Here is a 15,421-nt window from a genome sequence, read left to right on the forward strand (position 1 = left end):
AGTGTGACACCATGATTCCGGGTCAAGGATGTTAGCAGAAGAACTAAAGACTCCACTGACCCGATTGCCATGGAGGACTAGAGTAGATGCCGGACCAGAGCAGTGTGAATTATTTTGATCAACACTACTATATGTGGGTTGAGTAATGGTATCACCAACATTAAGGTATCAAGGTTGTTACTTATGAAATTACCAGAGGAAAAAAGTAAATTATATATATTATACATACATACATACATACATACATACATACACATATATACACACACACACAGGGGTTGGACAAAATAATGGAAACACCCACCGTTTTGGCATCATAATCTTCGAACATGTTATGAACATGCAAACCGTGACATATGTTAATGTTTTGTAGTTGATTATTTGTGTTATGTGATATGTGTATGTAAATTAACTGTTTGTTTTGCAGAAGTGTAAGAACATTGATGACAACCAGATACTAATGGCAGATCTCTCCGATTTAGAGGCCAAATTGTTGGTGCTCGTATGGCAGGCGCTAGTCTAACAAAGTGCAAAAATGCTTGGCATGTCAAGAGGTACTGAATCCAAAGAAATTACTGCGTTTGAAAGAGAAGGAAAAACGTCCGCAGCAAAGCACAGGTCCGGCCGAAAGTCGAAGTTGACAGAGAGACCGTCGGATTCTAAAGCGAATTGTGAGAACATAGCAAGACCACGACTCCGAAAATCACTGCTGAGCTCAATGAACACCTACAGAACCCAGTTTCCACAAAAACTGTTCGTCGGGAGCTGCACAAATCTGGATTCCACGGAAGAGCTGCAATTAGAAAACCACTGCTCTCAATGACAAATGTGTCCAAGCGTTGAGTGGTGTAGAAACCTCCAGAATTGGTCCCTTGACCAGAGCAGTGGAAACATGTGTATTCTCAGGCAAATCACAGTTTACCCTTTTTCCGACCTCCGGCCGAGTGTACGTTTGGAGACAGCCGAAAGAAGCATTCCATCCAGACTGCCTTATCCCAACCGTAAAACATGGCGGAGGTTCTGTGATGATCTGGGATGCTATTTCGTGGAGATCCGCCGGGTCAATGATATCCCTTCATGGAAGAATTAACAGACGAGATTATTTAGGCATTTTGGGCGACCAAGTGCATCCCATGGTTGAAGTACTGTTCCTAGAGGGGAACGCCATCTTTCAGGATAACGCACCAATTCATATGGCTAGAATCGTTAAAGCATGGCACGAGGAACATTCTAATGAAGTTGAGCATCTCATCTGGCCCCCACAATCCCCAATCCACAATCCCCAGACCTCAACATTATTGAGCATTTATGGTCTATTTTAGAGATTCAAGTTAGACGTCGATTTCCGCCACCATCGTCGCTCAAAGAACTGGGGGGGTTTTAACTGCAGAATGGGCTAAAATTCCTTTGGAAACAATTCACACCTTGTATGAATCCATACCTCGGAGAATTGAGGCTGTAATCGCCGCAAAAGGTGGACCTACACCATATTAAACCAACTTTTGTTTATGTGTCCTGTTTCCAGGTGTCTCCATTATTTTGTCCAACCGTCCAACTGTGTATATCTATATATAACATATATATAACACATATATATATATATATATATATATATATATATATATATATATATATATATATATATATACACATATATATACACATACATACATACACAGTTAGGTCCAGAAATATTTGGACAGTGACACAAGTTTTGTTATTTTAGCTGTTTACAAAAACATGTTCAGAAATACAATTATATATATAATATGGGCTGAAAGTGCACACTCCCAGCTGCAATATGAGAGTTTTCACATCCAAATCATAGCTCTGTAATGCATAGCCTCCTCTTTTTAAAGGGACCAAAAGTAATTGGACAAGGGACTCTAAGGGCTGCAATTAACTCTGAAGGCGTCTCCCTCGTTAACCTGTAATCAATGAAGTAGTTAAAAGGTCTGGGGTTGATTACAGGTGTGTGGTTTTACATTTGGAAGCTGTTGCTGTGACCAGACAACATGCGGTCTAAGGAACTCTCAATTGAGGTGAAGCAGAACATCCTGAGGCTGAAAAAAAAGAAAAAATCCATCAGAGAGATAGCAGACATGCTTGGAGTAGCAAAATCAACAGTCGGGTACATTCTGAGAAAAAAGGAATTGACTGGTGAGCTTGGGAACTCAAAAAGGCCTGGGCGTCCACGGATGACAACAGTGGTGGATGATCGCCGCATACTTTCTTTGGTGAAGAAGAACCCGTTCACAACATCAACTGAAGTCCAGAACACACTCAGTGAAGTAGGTGTATCTGTCTCTAAGTCAACAGTAAAGAGAAGACTCCATGAAAGTAAATACAAAGGGTTCACATCTAGATGCAAACCATTCATCAATTCCAAAAATAGACAGGCCAGAGTTAAATTTGCTGAAAAACACCTCATGAAGCCGGCTCAGTTCTGGAAAAGTATTCTATGGACAGATGAGACAAAGATCAACCTGTACCAGAATGATGGGAAGAAAAAAGTTTGGAGAAGAAAGGGAACGGCACATGATCCAAGGCACACCACATCCTCTGTAAAACATGGTGGAGGCAACGTGATGGCATGGGCATGCATGGCTTTCAATGGCACTGGGTCACTTGTGTTTATTGATGACATAACAGCAGACAAGAGTAGCCGGATGAATTCTGAAGTGTACCGGGATATACTTTCAGCCCAGATTCAGCCAAAGGCCGCAAAGTTGATCGGACGGCGCTTCATAGTACAGATGGACAATGACCCCAAGCATACAGCCAAAGCTACCCAGGAGTTCATGAGTGCAAAAAAGTGGAACATTCTGCAATGGCCAAGTCAATCACCAGATCTTAACCCAATTGAGCATGCATTTCACTTGCTCAAATCCAGTCTTAAGACGGAAAGACCCACAAACAAGCAAGACCTGAAGGCTGCGGCTGTAAAGGCCTGGCAAAGCATTAAGAAGGAGGAAACCCAGCGTTTGGTGATGTCCATGGGTTCCAGACTTAAGGCAGTGATTGCCTCCAAAGGATTCGCAACAAAATATTGAAAATAAAAATATTTTGTTTGGGTTTGGTTTATTTGTCCAATTACTTTTGACCTCCTAAAATGTGGAGTGTTTGTAAAGAAATGTGTACAATTCCTACAATTTCTATCAGATATTTTTGTTCAAACCTTCAAATTAAACGTTACAATCTGCACTTGAATTCTGTTGTAGAGGTTTCATTTCAAATCCAATGTGGTGGCATGCAGAGCCCAACTCGCGAAAATTGTGTCACTGTCCAAATATTTCTGGACCTAACTGTATATATATATATGTATATATATATACCGTATTTTTCGCTTTATAAGACGCACTTTTGTTCCCCCAAATTTTGGGGGAAAGTAGGGGGTGCGTCTTATAATCCGAATATACGGGGGGGGGGTGTATATATATATATATATACACACACTACAGAGTCCAGGGGAGGTGCGGGCAGCTCTGGAGCTCTGCTGGGGGACTTATGAAAGCTGGGAGCAGAAGCCTTTGATCTCCTGCACCCGCTCATATAATATGCACAGCTGCTGTCCACCACCATGGTGCTGAAAGTGCACCGCGGCGATAGGCTGGGGCAGCAGTGTATATTATATCTGCCTGCCCCTTCTTTGATTGCACATGCCCCCTCCCCCGTGTTAGCTATGTCCCCTATGCTGCTGCAAACAGTAAAATAATAAACTTTTTACTCACCTCCTCCAGCGTGTCTGCCAGGCCTCCCTCCTGCTGCTGTGATAAGGCACAAGAGATTTCACTCTGCCGTGCCGATCACATGACCGGCCTTGAACCAGGAAATGCAGGAGGCTGGAGATCAACCCCGAGGAGGGGACACAGACAGGACAATGCTGGAGAAGGTAAGGAAAGTTTATTTTCCTAAAAGCAGCAGCATGGGGCGATATATAACACAGGGAGCTGTGTGCCAGCAATAGTGGGCCATGTGCCGCTACATGGGGCCGTGTGCCGCCACATGGGGCCATGTGCCAGCAATAGTGGGCCGTGTGCCGCCACATGGGGCCATGTGCCAGCAATAGTGGGCCGTGTGCAGCCACATGGGGCCGTGTGCCGCCACATGGGGCCGTGTGCCGCCACATGGGGCAGTGTGCCGCCACATGGGGCCGGGTGCCGCCACATGGGGCCGGGTGCCGCCACATGGGGCCATGTGCCAGCAATAGTGGGCTGTGTGCAGCCACATGGGGCCATGTGCCGCCACATGGGGCCATGTGCCAGCAATAGTGGGCTGTGTGCAGCCACATGGGGCCGTGTGCCACCACATGGGGCCATGTGCCGCCACATGGGGCCATGTGCCAGCAATAGTGGGCTGTGTGCAGCCACATGGGGCCGTGTGCAGCCACATGGGGCCGTGTGCCGCCACATGGGGCCGGGTGCCGCCACATGGGGCCATGTGCCAGCAATAGTGGGCTGTGTGCAGCCACATGGGGCCGTGTGCCGCCACATGGGGCCATGTGCCAGCAATAGTGGGCTGTGTGCAGCCACATGGGGCCGTGTGCAGCCACATGGGGCCATGTGCCAGCAATAGTGGGCCGTGTGCAGCCACATGAGGCCATGTGCCAGCAATAGTGGGCTGTGTGCAGCCACATGGGGCCGTGTGCAGCCACATGGGGCCATGTGCCAGCAATAGTGGGCCGTGTGCAGCCACATGAGGCCATGTGCCAGCAATAGTGGGCCATGTGCCGCCACATGGGGCCATGTGCCAGCAATAGTGGGCCGTGTGCAGCCACATGGGGCCGTGTGCAGCCACATGGGGCCGTGTGCAGCCACATGGGGCCGTGTGCAGCCACATGGGGCCGTGTGCCGCCACATGGGGCCGTGTGCCGCCACAGTGGGCCGTGTGCCGCCACAGTGGGCCGTGTGCCGCCACAGTGGGCCGTGTGCCGCCACAGTGGGCCGTGTGCCGCCACAGTGGGCCGTGTGCCGCCACAGTGGGCCGTGTGCCGCCACAGTGGGCCGTGTGCCAGCCACAGTGGGCCGTGTGCCAGCCACAGTGGGCTGTGTGCCAGCCATAGAGGATGTGTGCCAGGCATAGGGGACATGTGGCATCACTGGGCCATATCCAGATTCAGAGGGCTAATTTTAGGATGGGGGGGGCTATGAGGGACATATACCCTATATGATTTGTCAGACGGACACTGGCATTATAAGACGGACCCCATTTATTAAAAAATTCTCTATTCCTTCACCAAATTTGGGGGTGCGTCTTATAATCAGGTGCGTCTTATAAAGCGAAAAATACGGTATATATATATATATATATATATATATATATATATATATCTATATCTATCTATATATATCTATATCTATCTATATATATCTATATCTATCTAGATATATCTATCTATCTAGATATATCTATCTATCTATCTATCTATCTATATTTTTACTAACTCAAGGGCTTCTCTCATCTATGCTCATTTAGGATGTTTTAAAATATTTTTTTTTTTTATAACAGCTGTTTTTCAAGCAATATACAAGGGGCTGCTGATAAGTCTTTAACTGTGATCTTTTTTGTTTCTATGGTAACGAATGTTACAACACATGAAAGCCTTATGTGTCTAATATATGAAAGCCTTATGTGTCTAATATATCTTTTCAAAATTTTGTGTTTGTTGCTTATGGTAACAGTGTTCTACGTAAGCGGGGAAAACAACATGACAGAGTCTAATGCAATATTCCCAGCAACTGGAAGCAGAGGAGTGATAAAATTCTTTTTTCTGCAAGGAAAGTCCGCAAAGGATATTCATGGTTATAAGTCGCAGACATTGGGGGATCAATGCCCTTCATATTCCACAGTTAAGAACTGGGTTTCCACTTCAGTACCAATGATGAGGAACGTCCTGGACGACCAAGAGTGGTTGTTATTCCGGAGATTGTCGATGCTGTGCACAACCTCATACTGCAGAATCCACGAATTTCAGCTAAAGCAATAGCAGACATCATGGGGATTTCCCGTGAATGTGTTTGTCTCATTATTCATGAATATTTTGACATGAGGAAGCTATCTGCAAGTGGGTCCCCAAATGTTTGACAACAGATCAGAGAAGCATGCGAGTGAAAACTTCCTGGTCCATTTGTCAGCATTTCCAGACTGATAAGAACTTCCTGGATCGACCGGTCACTATGGATGAGACCTGGATTTATTTGTATGACCCTGAAAACAAGGAGCAGTCAAAAGAGTGGAGGCACAGTGGTTCTCATCATCCAAAGAAGTTCAAGGTGCAAAAATCAGCCACTAAGGTGATGGTGTCTGTTCTGGGATAACGAGGGCGTGCTGCTAGCGGACAACCTTCAAAAGGGTTCCACCATCAATGCAAGGTATTACATTGAACTTTTGGACCAACTGAAGACAGCTCTGAAGGCCAAAAGGCGCGGCAAGCTGTCCACAGGAATCTTGTTCCTGTAAGACAACGCCTCTTCTCACAATGCACAAGCGACCACGGCAAGACTGGCACAGCTGGGCTTCCAGCTGGTTGACCAGCCACCTTATTCTCGAGATCTAGCTCCCTCAGACTATCATCTAAACCTGAAGAAACACCTCAAGAGTATCGAATTTCAGACCATTTCTGATGACATGGCTGCTACAGATGCCTGGTTTGAGGCACAACCAAAATCCTTCTTTTTGCTAGGCTTACAGAACTTGGAATACCGATGTAGGAAGTGTGTTGTCATCAGTGGAGAGTATGTGGAATAAATGTAGTTTCATCATCCTATCTCGTTTCTTTCTGGATAAAGACAGACTTATCAGCAGCCCCTCGTATTTTAGTCAAAGCCAGACGTGGATTCAATAGGAATAGGAAATATAATGTAAGGATTTTTAAGTCTTCATACTGGGGTGTTGGCATAAAAAGTAGTTATCAGGATCCATTTTATTTATTGTTTCTTATGGGCCTAAGAACTTCAGGCAGGTAGTTGCATACTACCTGCTTGTTTTGCGCAGTGCTGATCTCTGTCGGCTCATGGCTGTCATAGACCGCTCTTGCCTGCTGTTTATTCTGTGGCTTTCGTTGAGGTCATGATGACAGAGCAGCTGCTACTCTTCTGTGCTGTCAATGGCGCATCACTGCCAATCTCATGCGGATTGACAGCCAGTACCCCATCTACAGGAAGCCTGCAAGATGTCTTCAGTCCCGCCCTGGTGACAGAGCAGCCTGGAAGAGCAGATCTGTTGGTGTGAGGTCAAAACAGCAGAATTGCCGGCATCAGCAGTATCTCACTACTCTGAGCTGGCATTGGGCAGATCAGGCATGTACTGACTTAGTAACTACCTGTCTATGAGTTCTTAGGACTGTAAGAAAAAAATAAAAAGTCCAAAAAAAAATAGTCCAGGTAATCCCTTTTAAAGTTTCCTAAACGGGTTATTCTATCTTGACCACATCTTTCCATGTCCTCTATAAGGCTACACATAGGGAGAGGATGCTGGAAGTAGCCTTCAATTTACCATATTATAGAAATGTATGGAATTCAGTCATTTTTATTTTTTTTTTCAAACTCAGAAAATTCCTTACTTAACATTAATGGACCATTAACAGGACAGTCAAATATACAGCAGTCATCAGTCTAATTTGCCATGAACATATACGGGATTAATGAAACAGCGGTTTTCCTATTATCCTTTATGTCACCGCAGACAGAAGCACAGAGCTCCTTCATTCATGACAGGATTGGCCATATGAAATATGTGAAGCTGCAATTTTTGTGGATATTGCACAGGATGAATCATCCGAGTAATATACCAGCGTTGTCATTTTCTTTAATTAGCACCCTAATAAATCTTATTGGATCTCAAGGCCCTTTAACCATGAACACTAGCTGTTCTTTTCCACGAGTATGTAAAAGACTTATGTGCACACGAATATACAGATCTTATACACATACACATATATATATATATATATATATATATATATATATATATATATATATATATATATTATATATAAACACACACATTTATACACACCAAAAGTTTGGACACACATTCTCATTCAAAGAGTTTTCTTTATTTTCACATTGAAGGCATCAAAACTGTGAATTAAAACATTGTGGAATGCAATACTTAAAAAAAAGTGTGAAGCAACTGAAAATATGTCTTATATTCTACGTTCTTTAAAGTAGCCACCTTTTGCTTTCATTACTACTTTGCACACTCTTGGCATGCTCTTGATGAGCTTCAAGAGGTAGTCACTGGAAATGGTTTTCCAACAGTCTTGAAGGAGTTCCCAGAGATGCTTAGCACTTGTTGGCCCTTTTGCCTTCACTCTGCGGTCCAGCCCACCTCGATTGGGTTCAGGTCTGGCGACTGGAGACCAGGTCATCTGGCGTAGCACCCCACCACTCTCCTTCTTAGTCAAATAGCCCTTACACAGCCTGGAGGTGTGTTTGGGGTCATTGTCCTGTTGAAAAATAAATGATGGTCCAACTAAACACAAACCGGATGGAATAGCACGCCGCAAGATGCTGTAGTAAGCATGCTGGTTCTGTATGCCTTCAATTTTAAATAAATCCCCAACAGTGTCACCAGCAAAGCACCCTCACACCTCCTCCTCCATGCTTCACGGTGGGAACCAGGCATGTAGAGTCCATCCGTTCACCTTTTCTACAAAGACACGGTGGTTGGATCCAAAGATCTGAAATTTGGACTCATCATACCAAAGCACAGATTTCCACTGGTCTAATGTCCATTCCATGTGTTCTTTTGACGCCTCCTGACGAAGCCTTCCGGTGAAACGCGCGTCGAGGCCCCGCCCCCACACCTGGTCTGCCTGATTTTCCTGCTTTGTACATGACGCAAGGTAATATACCTTAGGCCGTTCTTGCTGCCTTCCATTGAGGGTACTATTTATGAGATCTTACAGATCTTGTTACCATCAGCTCCTTACTTTTCCCTCTGTGCCGGTTTTTGAGCTATTGTATTTTTGAACATTCACTTCATATTTATATAATAGCTTGCTAGCAGGCTTTACTGCCATCTTGTGGCTAGTCCAGGAATCTTTGTGGGTTGTTTTCTGTGCAGTTGTTTTTCCTTATTCTCCTGCCACCACTGTGCACTCCTGTATTACCTTGTATTTAATACATTTATTTTGTATTTAACTTGATATTTCCTGTGGTCCTTTTTTCATGTACCCTTTTCTTTACACTCTTCTACACCCTTATTGGGGTTACTACATTTTTTAGGTTTCATTGCTTTTGGACCGTTCAGTTTCTGGAAACTTTTTTTTAGGTTATATGTAGAGTCCATCCGTTCACCCTTTTCTACAAAGACACGGTGGTTGGATCCAAAGATCTGAAATTTGGACTCATCATACCAAAGCACAGATTTCCACTGGTCTAATGTCCATTCCATGTGTTCTTTTGACGCCTCCTGACGAAGCCTTCCGGTGAAACGCGCGTCGAGGCCCCGCCCCCACACCTGGTCTGCCTGATTTTCCTGCTTTGTACATGACGCAAGGTAATATACCTTAGGCCGTTCTTGCTGCCTTCCATTGAGGGTACTATTTATGAGATCTTACAGATCTTGTTACCATCAGCTCCTTACTTTTCCCTCTGTGCCGGTTTTTGAGCTATTGTATTTTTGAACATTCACTTCATATTTATATAATAGCTTGCTAGCAGGCTTTACTGCCATCTTGTGGCTAGTCCAGGAATCTTTGTGGGTTGTTTTCTGTGCAGTTGTTTTTCCTTATTCTCCTGCCACCACTGTGCACTCCTGTATTACCTTGTATTTAATACATTTATTTTGTATTTAACTTGATATTTCCTGTGGTCCTTTTTTCATGTACCCTTTTCTTTACACTCTTCTACACCCTTATTGGGGTTACTACATTTTTTAGGTTTCATTGCTTTTGGACCGTTCAGTTTCTGGAAACTTTTTTTTAGGTTATATGTAGAGTCCATCCGTTCACCCTTTTCTACAAAGACACGGTGGTTGGATCCAAAGATCTGAAATTTGGACTCATCATACCAAAGCACAGATTTCCACTGGTCTAATGTCCATTCCTTGTATTCTTTAGCCCAAACAAGTCTCTTCTGCTTGTTGCCTGTCCTTAGCAGTGGTTTCCTAGCAGCTATTTTACCATGAAGGCCTGCTGCACAAAGTCTCCTCTTAACAGTTGTTCTAGAGATGGTGTGTCCAAACTTTTGGTCTGTACTGTACATATATATATATACATACACACACACACACACACACACATATGCATATATACATACACAGTGGAACCTTGGTTTACAAGGACAATTCATTCTGTGAGTGTGCTCATAAACCAAATTACTCGTACAGCAAAGCAAAAATTTCCCATAGGAAATAATTGAAACTCAGACAATTTGTTCCACAACTTGTAGCATGTCCCATCCTGGTCCCCTATTGTGCCATTCCACACATGCAAAAACACAGACACATATTATGCTCACCTATCCTCCGTTCCCTTGGCAGCCTCTTCCTTGGTTCTTGCAGTCTGCAGGCATGTGGATCCGGTAACCATCGCGACCAATGCAGCAGCTGCCACTGTCAACGCTTCAGCAGATTACGTCAAAGGCTTGTCTCTGATTGGTCAGCACACTGCCATTGGGAAGCACTGACAACGGCAGCCTCTGCATCGGCGCCATCGTTTCTGGATCCACATACCTGCGGACTGCAAGAACCAGGGAAGAGCCCGCCGAGGGAACGGAGGGTAGGTGAGCATAATTTGTATGTGTGTGCGGACTGAAAGAGCGGGTCAGAGCGTGCTTAAAGTACGGAACCGGAAGTGAATGCGGTGAGTATTTTCTCGTACAGCAAAGCATTGCTCGTAAACAGAGTTACAAATTTACAGCAAGCTTTGCTCGTATAGCGAAATGTTCGCACAACAGGTTACTCGTAAACCAAGGTTCCACTGTGTATATATAGTTAAAAAAACACACATGCACATATACACACCCAAACCCTTGTTAAATTTTGGAATTCACAAAAATACTACCAAAATTGACTAGCTTTTACCCAACAGGCCACTCTCTGGTCATGTTAAACATCTTGGTTTGGATCAATGGAGAACGACTGATCGAAGAAATCCAGGATTCCAGCTTCTGGCAAATGATTGAGGTAAGTATATAGTCTTCATTCCAATATTACAAAAAAAAAAAACACTTGTCTATACCATGGTGGAAGATGAAGAGAGAGATCAGGAAGTACAAAGCAATGTGTCGAATGAAATCCCACGTTCTTTGTCAAGCCTTGAAACACGTGGCCTTGTGCTTCCTACTCTCTCTCTTCATTTTCCATCATGGTATAGACAAATCATTTTATTAATAATATTGGAATAAAAATTATTTTTATCTCAATCATTTGCAGAAGCTGGAACTCTTGTTTTCTTCTACAGTCTATGCACGTCCACCAGAGCGTTGTTCCGTGCATGCTGGAAGATTTACTGATCGGTGAGCTGGTTTCCCCCCTTTCACTTTATTTCCCCCCTTTTTTTAATAGAATGACTGATGAACCTCAGACGCTGCAGAAATTATTTTTTTTTTTTGCACAAAACTCACAATTTTGCCCCAATGAACTCTGTTCTTCAATGCTGACCTGTAAGGGAAGGAGTCGCTATATCTACAATCTGTCACACTCCATGTGGTGTATATGGTGGGGTGCGATGATCTGGGAGATTGGTAAGGATCTTTAAATTTTGGGTTCAGACCGAATTACACATTAGATTTTCTCACCTACTGGACTGAACAAATGCATCTTCAGATCAGACTTCTTTTCTTCTATGTGAATGTCTTCTATTGTCTTGTCAGTGGAATTGTTAATTGTGATTTGCACGGAGACCATTTGAGCTCCAAAAATACACGGCTGCCGTGGGAAGTTGTAGTGCGCGGATAGACCTTTGCCACTCATTCGATGGAGAAGTTCATGTGTCTTTGTAGGAACAAAACTTGGCATGCATACCTGAAAGTAGAGAAGAGGCTTAGCTTCCATTGTAAAGGAAAATACGCGAGGTTGGGTACATGAAGAGATATCATCCAAAAACGAAAGCATTTGGGAGGAGACATTCTCTAAAGCTTCTTTCTCTCTTGAAACGAAAGCAAAAAAAACCTGGACAAGTGTATAGCGAGTACTCACACTCAGCTATGTGACAGGTTTTTGGAGAAGAATACACCCTTAGACTGGAGAATGCGCCACTGATAGCCTTTAATACATAATTTCGTTTTCCAGGTTACCATCCAAATCCATCATTTTCCAAAACACAAAAGAAAAATTTCCAATTTTCTACTGCACATGACATAAAAGACTTGATGGCACAACCCAAATTAAAGGGACTCTGTCACAAGTTTCTGCAATGTAATCTGAAGACAGCATGCTAAAGCCTGCTTTTGTTTTCCTGCAATGCTAATTTAAGCCTCTTATCTTTATCATTAGTGGGTCTCAGCAGCTCATGAATTGTAGCAGGACTCCACTCCCTTCTGTGATTAGCAGCTTGTGTCTATGGCAATGTACACTGACAGCTTGGTGTGGGTGGACCCAGCTATGAGAGCTCTGCTACATGCAAAATCTCAAATCTTTCACAGTTTCAGAACGGATGCATACAGTAATGTAAGTGATACATCGTTGGACTCATGGCTTTTTTTTACCTACATCATGCTGCTCTCAGATAAGGTGGCAAAAACCTGATGACAAATCCCCTTTAAACCTATGCATCATGGCGATGCAGTGCACTCTTTAGCAAAAACAGAATTCTGTGATCAATTCTGTTCACATGTAGTAGTCACATAGACCGACAGCGGTATACTTATGTAATAGCAAACAAAATTTGATCCAGCTCACCTCCGCCTGACAACCAAATGCTGAGCACAGAAACCGGTCCTGCCACGGCCGTTCAAACATCCAAATAAAAAATATATATTCCGGCTCCAAGCAATGGATACATTTTTATTTTCTTTAGAAGTGCAATACAGACATAAAGGCAATGATATAAGAGACTTCAACTATGACCATGATTTAGAGCGTTTAGCCAGCAACTAGTTACCTGCCTGGTATCATTGCCTTTATGTCTGTATTGCACTTCTAAAGAAAATAAAAATGTATCCATTGCTTGGAGCCGGAATATATATTTTATATTTGGATACTTATGTAATGACTAGCAATACCCATTAGTTGTAGAAACAAAGTAGACAGAAATCTGCTATGTTTCAATATCTAATCTAAATATAGGCAGTTATCGGTGTTAGATTTAAAAAGTTTGTTTCAACTGAAGAACCACTTCACCTCTTCATGGCTGTCCTGGTCCACTCCCAATTTATCTAACCAAGTTGGATAATTACAGAAATATTAAAGTGAAGGCCCTCTTCAAAGGGGTTGCCCAGTCCTATTATAACAGTCAGCAGTCACTCCGTGACAGACTTCTGAATCCTTAAAGCACGCACACTACACAATGTCAGGATTCTGCAAAGCAGTTAGGTGCAGACTAGACTTGTTCGACCTTGTTCAATTCAGGTCTAGTCAAAATGTGGCCGAGAAAATCGAAATTGCATAGTATTGTGGTCATGTGACTGCCTGCTCTTAGCCTCAACACCGGAGAATCCTGAGAGTGTGGTGGACATGCTGTAAGGATTTAATATTTGAGTGAAATTTGAGAAGGAAAAATACACAGGGCACTACTTCACTGGATGGTAACGATCGGAATTCACATTAAGCGTTTTATCGCTACAGCCTCCACAGGCTGATCGAAGGGACTTAAACTGAAGCAACTAACAACAGCTACATTATTATTATATTATCATTGTTTTAACATTGTTTTTATTACATTTCTGATGACAGCGTGATCCGCTGATTTAAATACTCAGGATATGATGTCACAATTTGTTAGACCCGTCGAAGTACTACCACAGTGTGAAACGGCCGTCGTCTAACGTGCTGTCCTGTCTTACCCTCTCTCCCCATGTGCCACAGCATGTAACTCCTAAGTTTGAATAAACGTCCACTCTCTACACAGCAATTATCGGTGAGTGCTTGCTCTTTTTTCTTACCTACCTATACAATGTAAGGATTTAATAGTCTGCAGTTACATAGAGTGAGTGCAGACTTGTGACAAGATTGGACAACCCCTTTAAGCAAACGCTTTTTATGTACTATGAATTGTAAAAACAGATGTCGGCTAGTGAGATAAAAAATAACTATATCCATCAGATCACATTTATGCCAGATACTAACACAGTGTTTAGGTCGAATTTAAGTACCTTTTTATGGTTTTCGTTGCTAAAAGAACAATGGCCAGATATTTCCTGACAGTGACTAGAGTAACATGAAGTTCCCAAACAAAAATAGGGCACAGTAGGTGATTAACAAGTAATAATTTTCTATCCAGTTACATTAAAATTAACCTGCTAGTTAGCCATTGCTGACAGAAGATAGATCTCAGACCACCTCCTCCTGCGTTAAAAGCCCATCTCGAGGAGAGGTGACTAGTCCAAGAGTTAAGTCCCTGTCAGTTTCTCCCCAACTACTCAGCTAGACTGACAGGTCTGTTCCGAAATATGGCATAGTTGCTGAGCTACCCCCTAGAACAAGAACTTATTGCAGCAGAAGTCTGGATTGCGATTGTAAGTAAAATGTACAACATGCTAAAAAAAAATAAAAAAAAATAAATAAAAAACCCACAGCCCGTTTCTTGCATTTCATGAGGGAAAGAGGTCATAGGAAACAAACAGGAATGTATTTGTTTGTTTTTTTGGACCAGGGGACTTTTTTAAAAAAAAAAATAAAAGAAAAAATACAGTTTTAGGTTTTACTTTTTCAATGGCTACTACTTTGCATCCTAAAATGACCTAAATTTTTATGAAAATCTGCACCTTTTTTTTTAAAAAAAAAAAAAAAAAAAAAGCATTTTGTGAGAAGCCTACCATTAGCTGCTTTCCTATCCATATTGGTTTACCTTTGTCTTTACTAAGAGTGTGATCTGGTTTAAAACTAATCGGTCACCAGGTTTTTGCTCCACCTTCCAAGAGCAGCATAATGTAGAGACAGAGACTCCGATTCCAGCAATGTGTCCCTTACTGAGCTGTTTGCTGTCATTTTGATAAAATCAATGTTTTCTCTGCTGCAGATTTAGACTGTGCTGTTGTCATACCCATGTGACCAAAAGTGGCGGGGCCTCAGCCAACTTAGCTGATACCAGGAAGCAATATTTTTCTGTTGGCTGAGGCCCCGCCCCTTCTAGTCACATGGGAATGAGATCAGCAAAGGTCCTTCTAGACATTTAGTAAAACTCTTCTATAATAGAATTAGCATAAATAACAGATAGGGGAGGATGGACAGGCAGGGGGCGGGAATCGCCATCAAAACCCACCCCAGCTATCCGCTGATCGGCAGCTGCTGCCAATCAAAAAGTTGCTCATTT

General features: G+C 43.0%; 1 protein-coding gene across 2 annotated transcripts in view; it reads right to left on the bottom strand.

The window, feature by feature from the left end:
* AP3B1 (adaptor related protein complex 3 subunit beta 1) overlaps positions 1-15,421 on the bottom strand; it is a 350,885-nt gene that overhangs the window by 68,981 nt on the left and 266,483 nt on the right. For both annotated transcript variants that reach the window (XM_075325641.1, XM_075325633.1), the window contains exon 23: positions 11,748-11,973. In XM_075325641.1, coding sequence (XP_075181756.1) covers positions 11,748-11,973 — 226 coding nt within the window. The remainder of the gene's footprint in view (positions 1-11,747; positions 11,974-15,421) is intronic.

This window comes from Anomaloglossus baeobatrachus, chromosome 1 (genome assembly GCF_048569485.1).
Source record: "Anomaloglossus baeobatrachus isolate aAnoBae1 chromosome 1, aAnoBae1.hap1, whole genome shotgun sequence".
Taxonomy (NCBI): Eukaryota; Metazoa; Chordata; class Amphibia; order Anura; family Aromobatidae; genus Anomaloglossus; species Anomaloglossus baeobatrachus.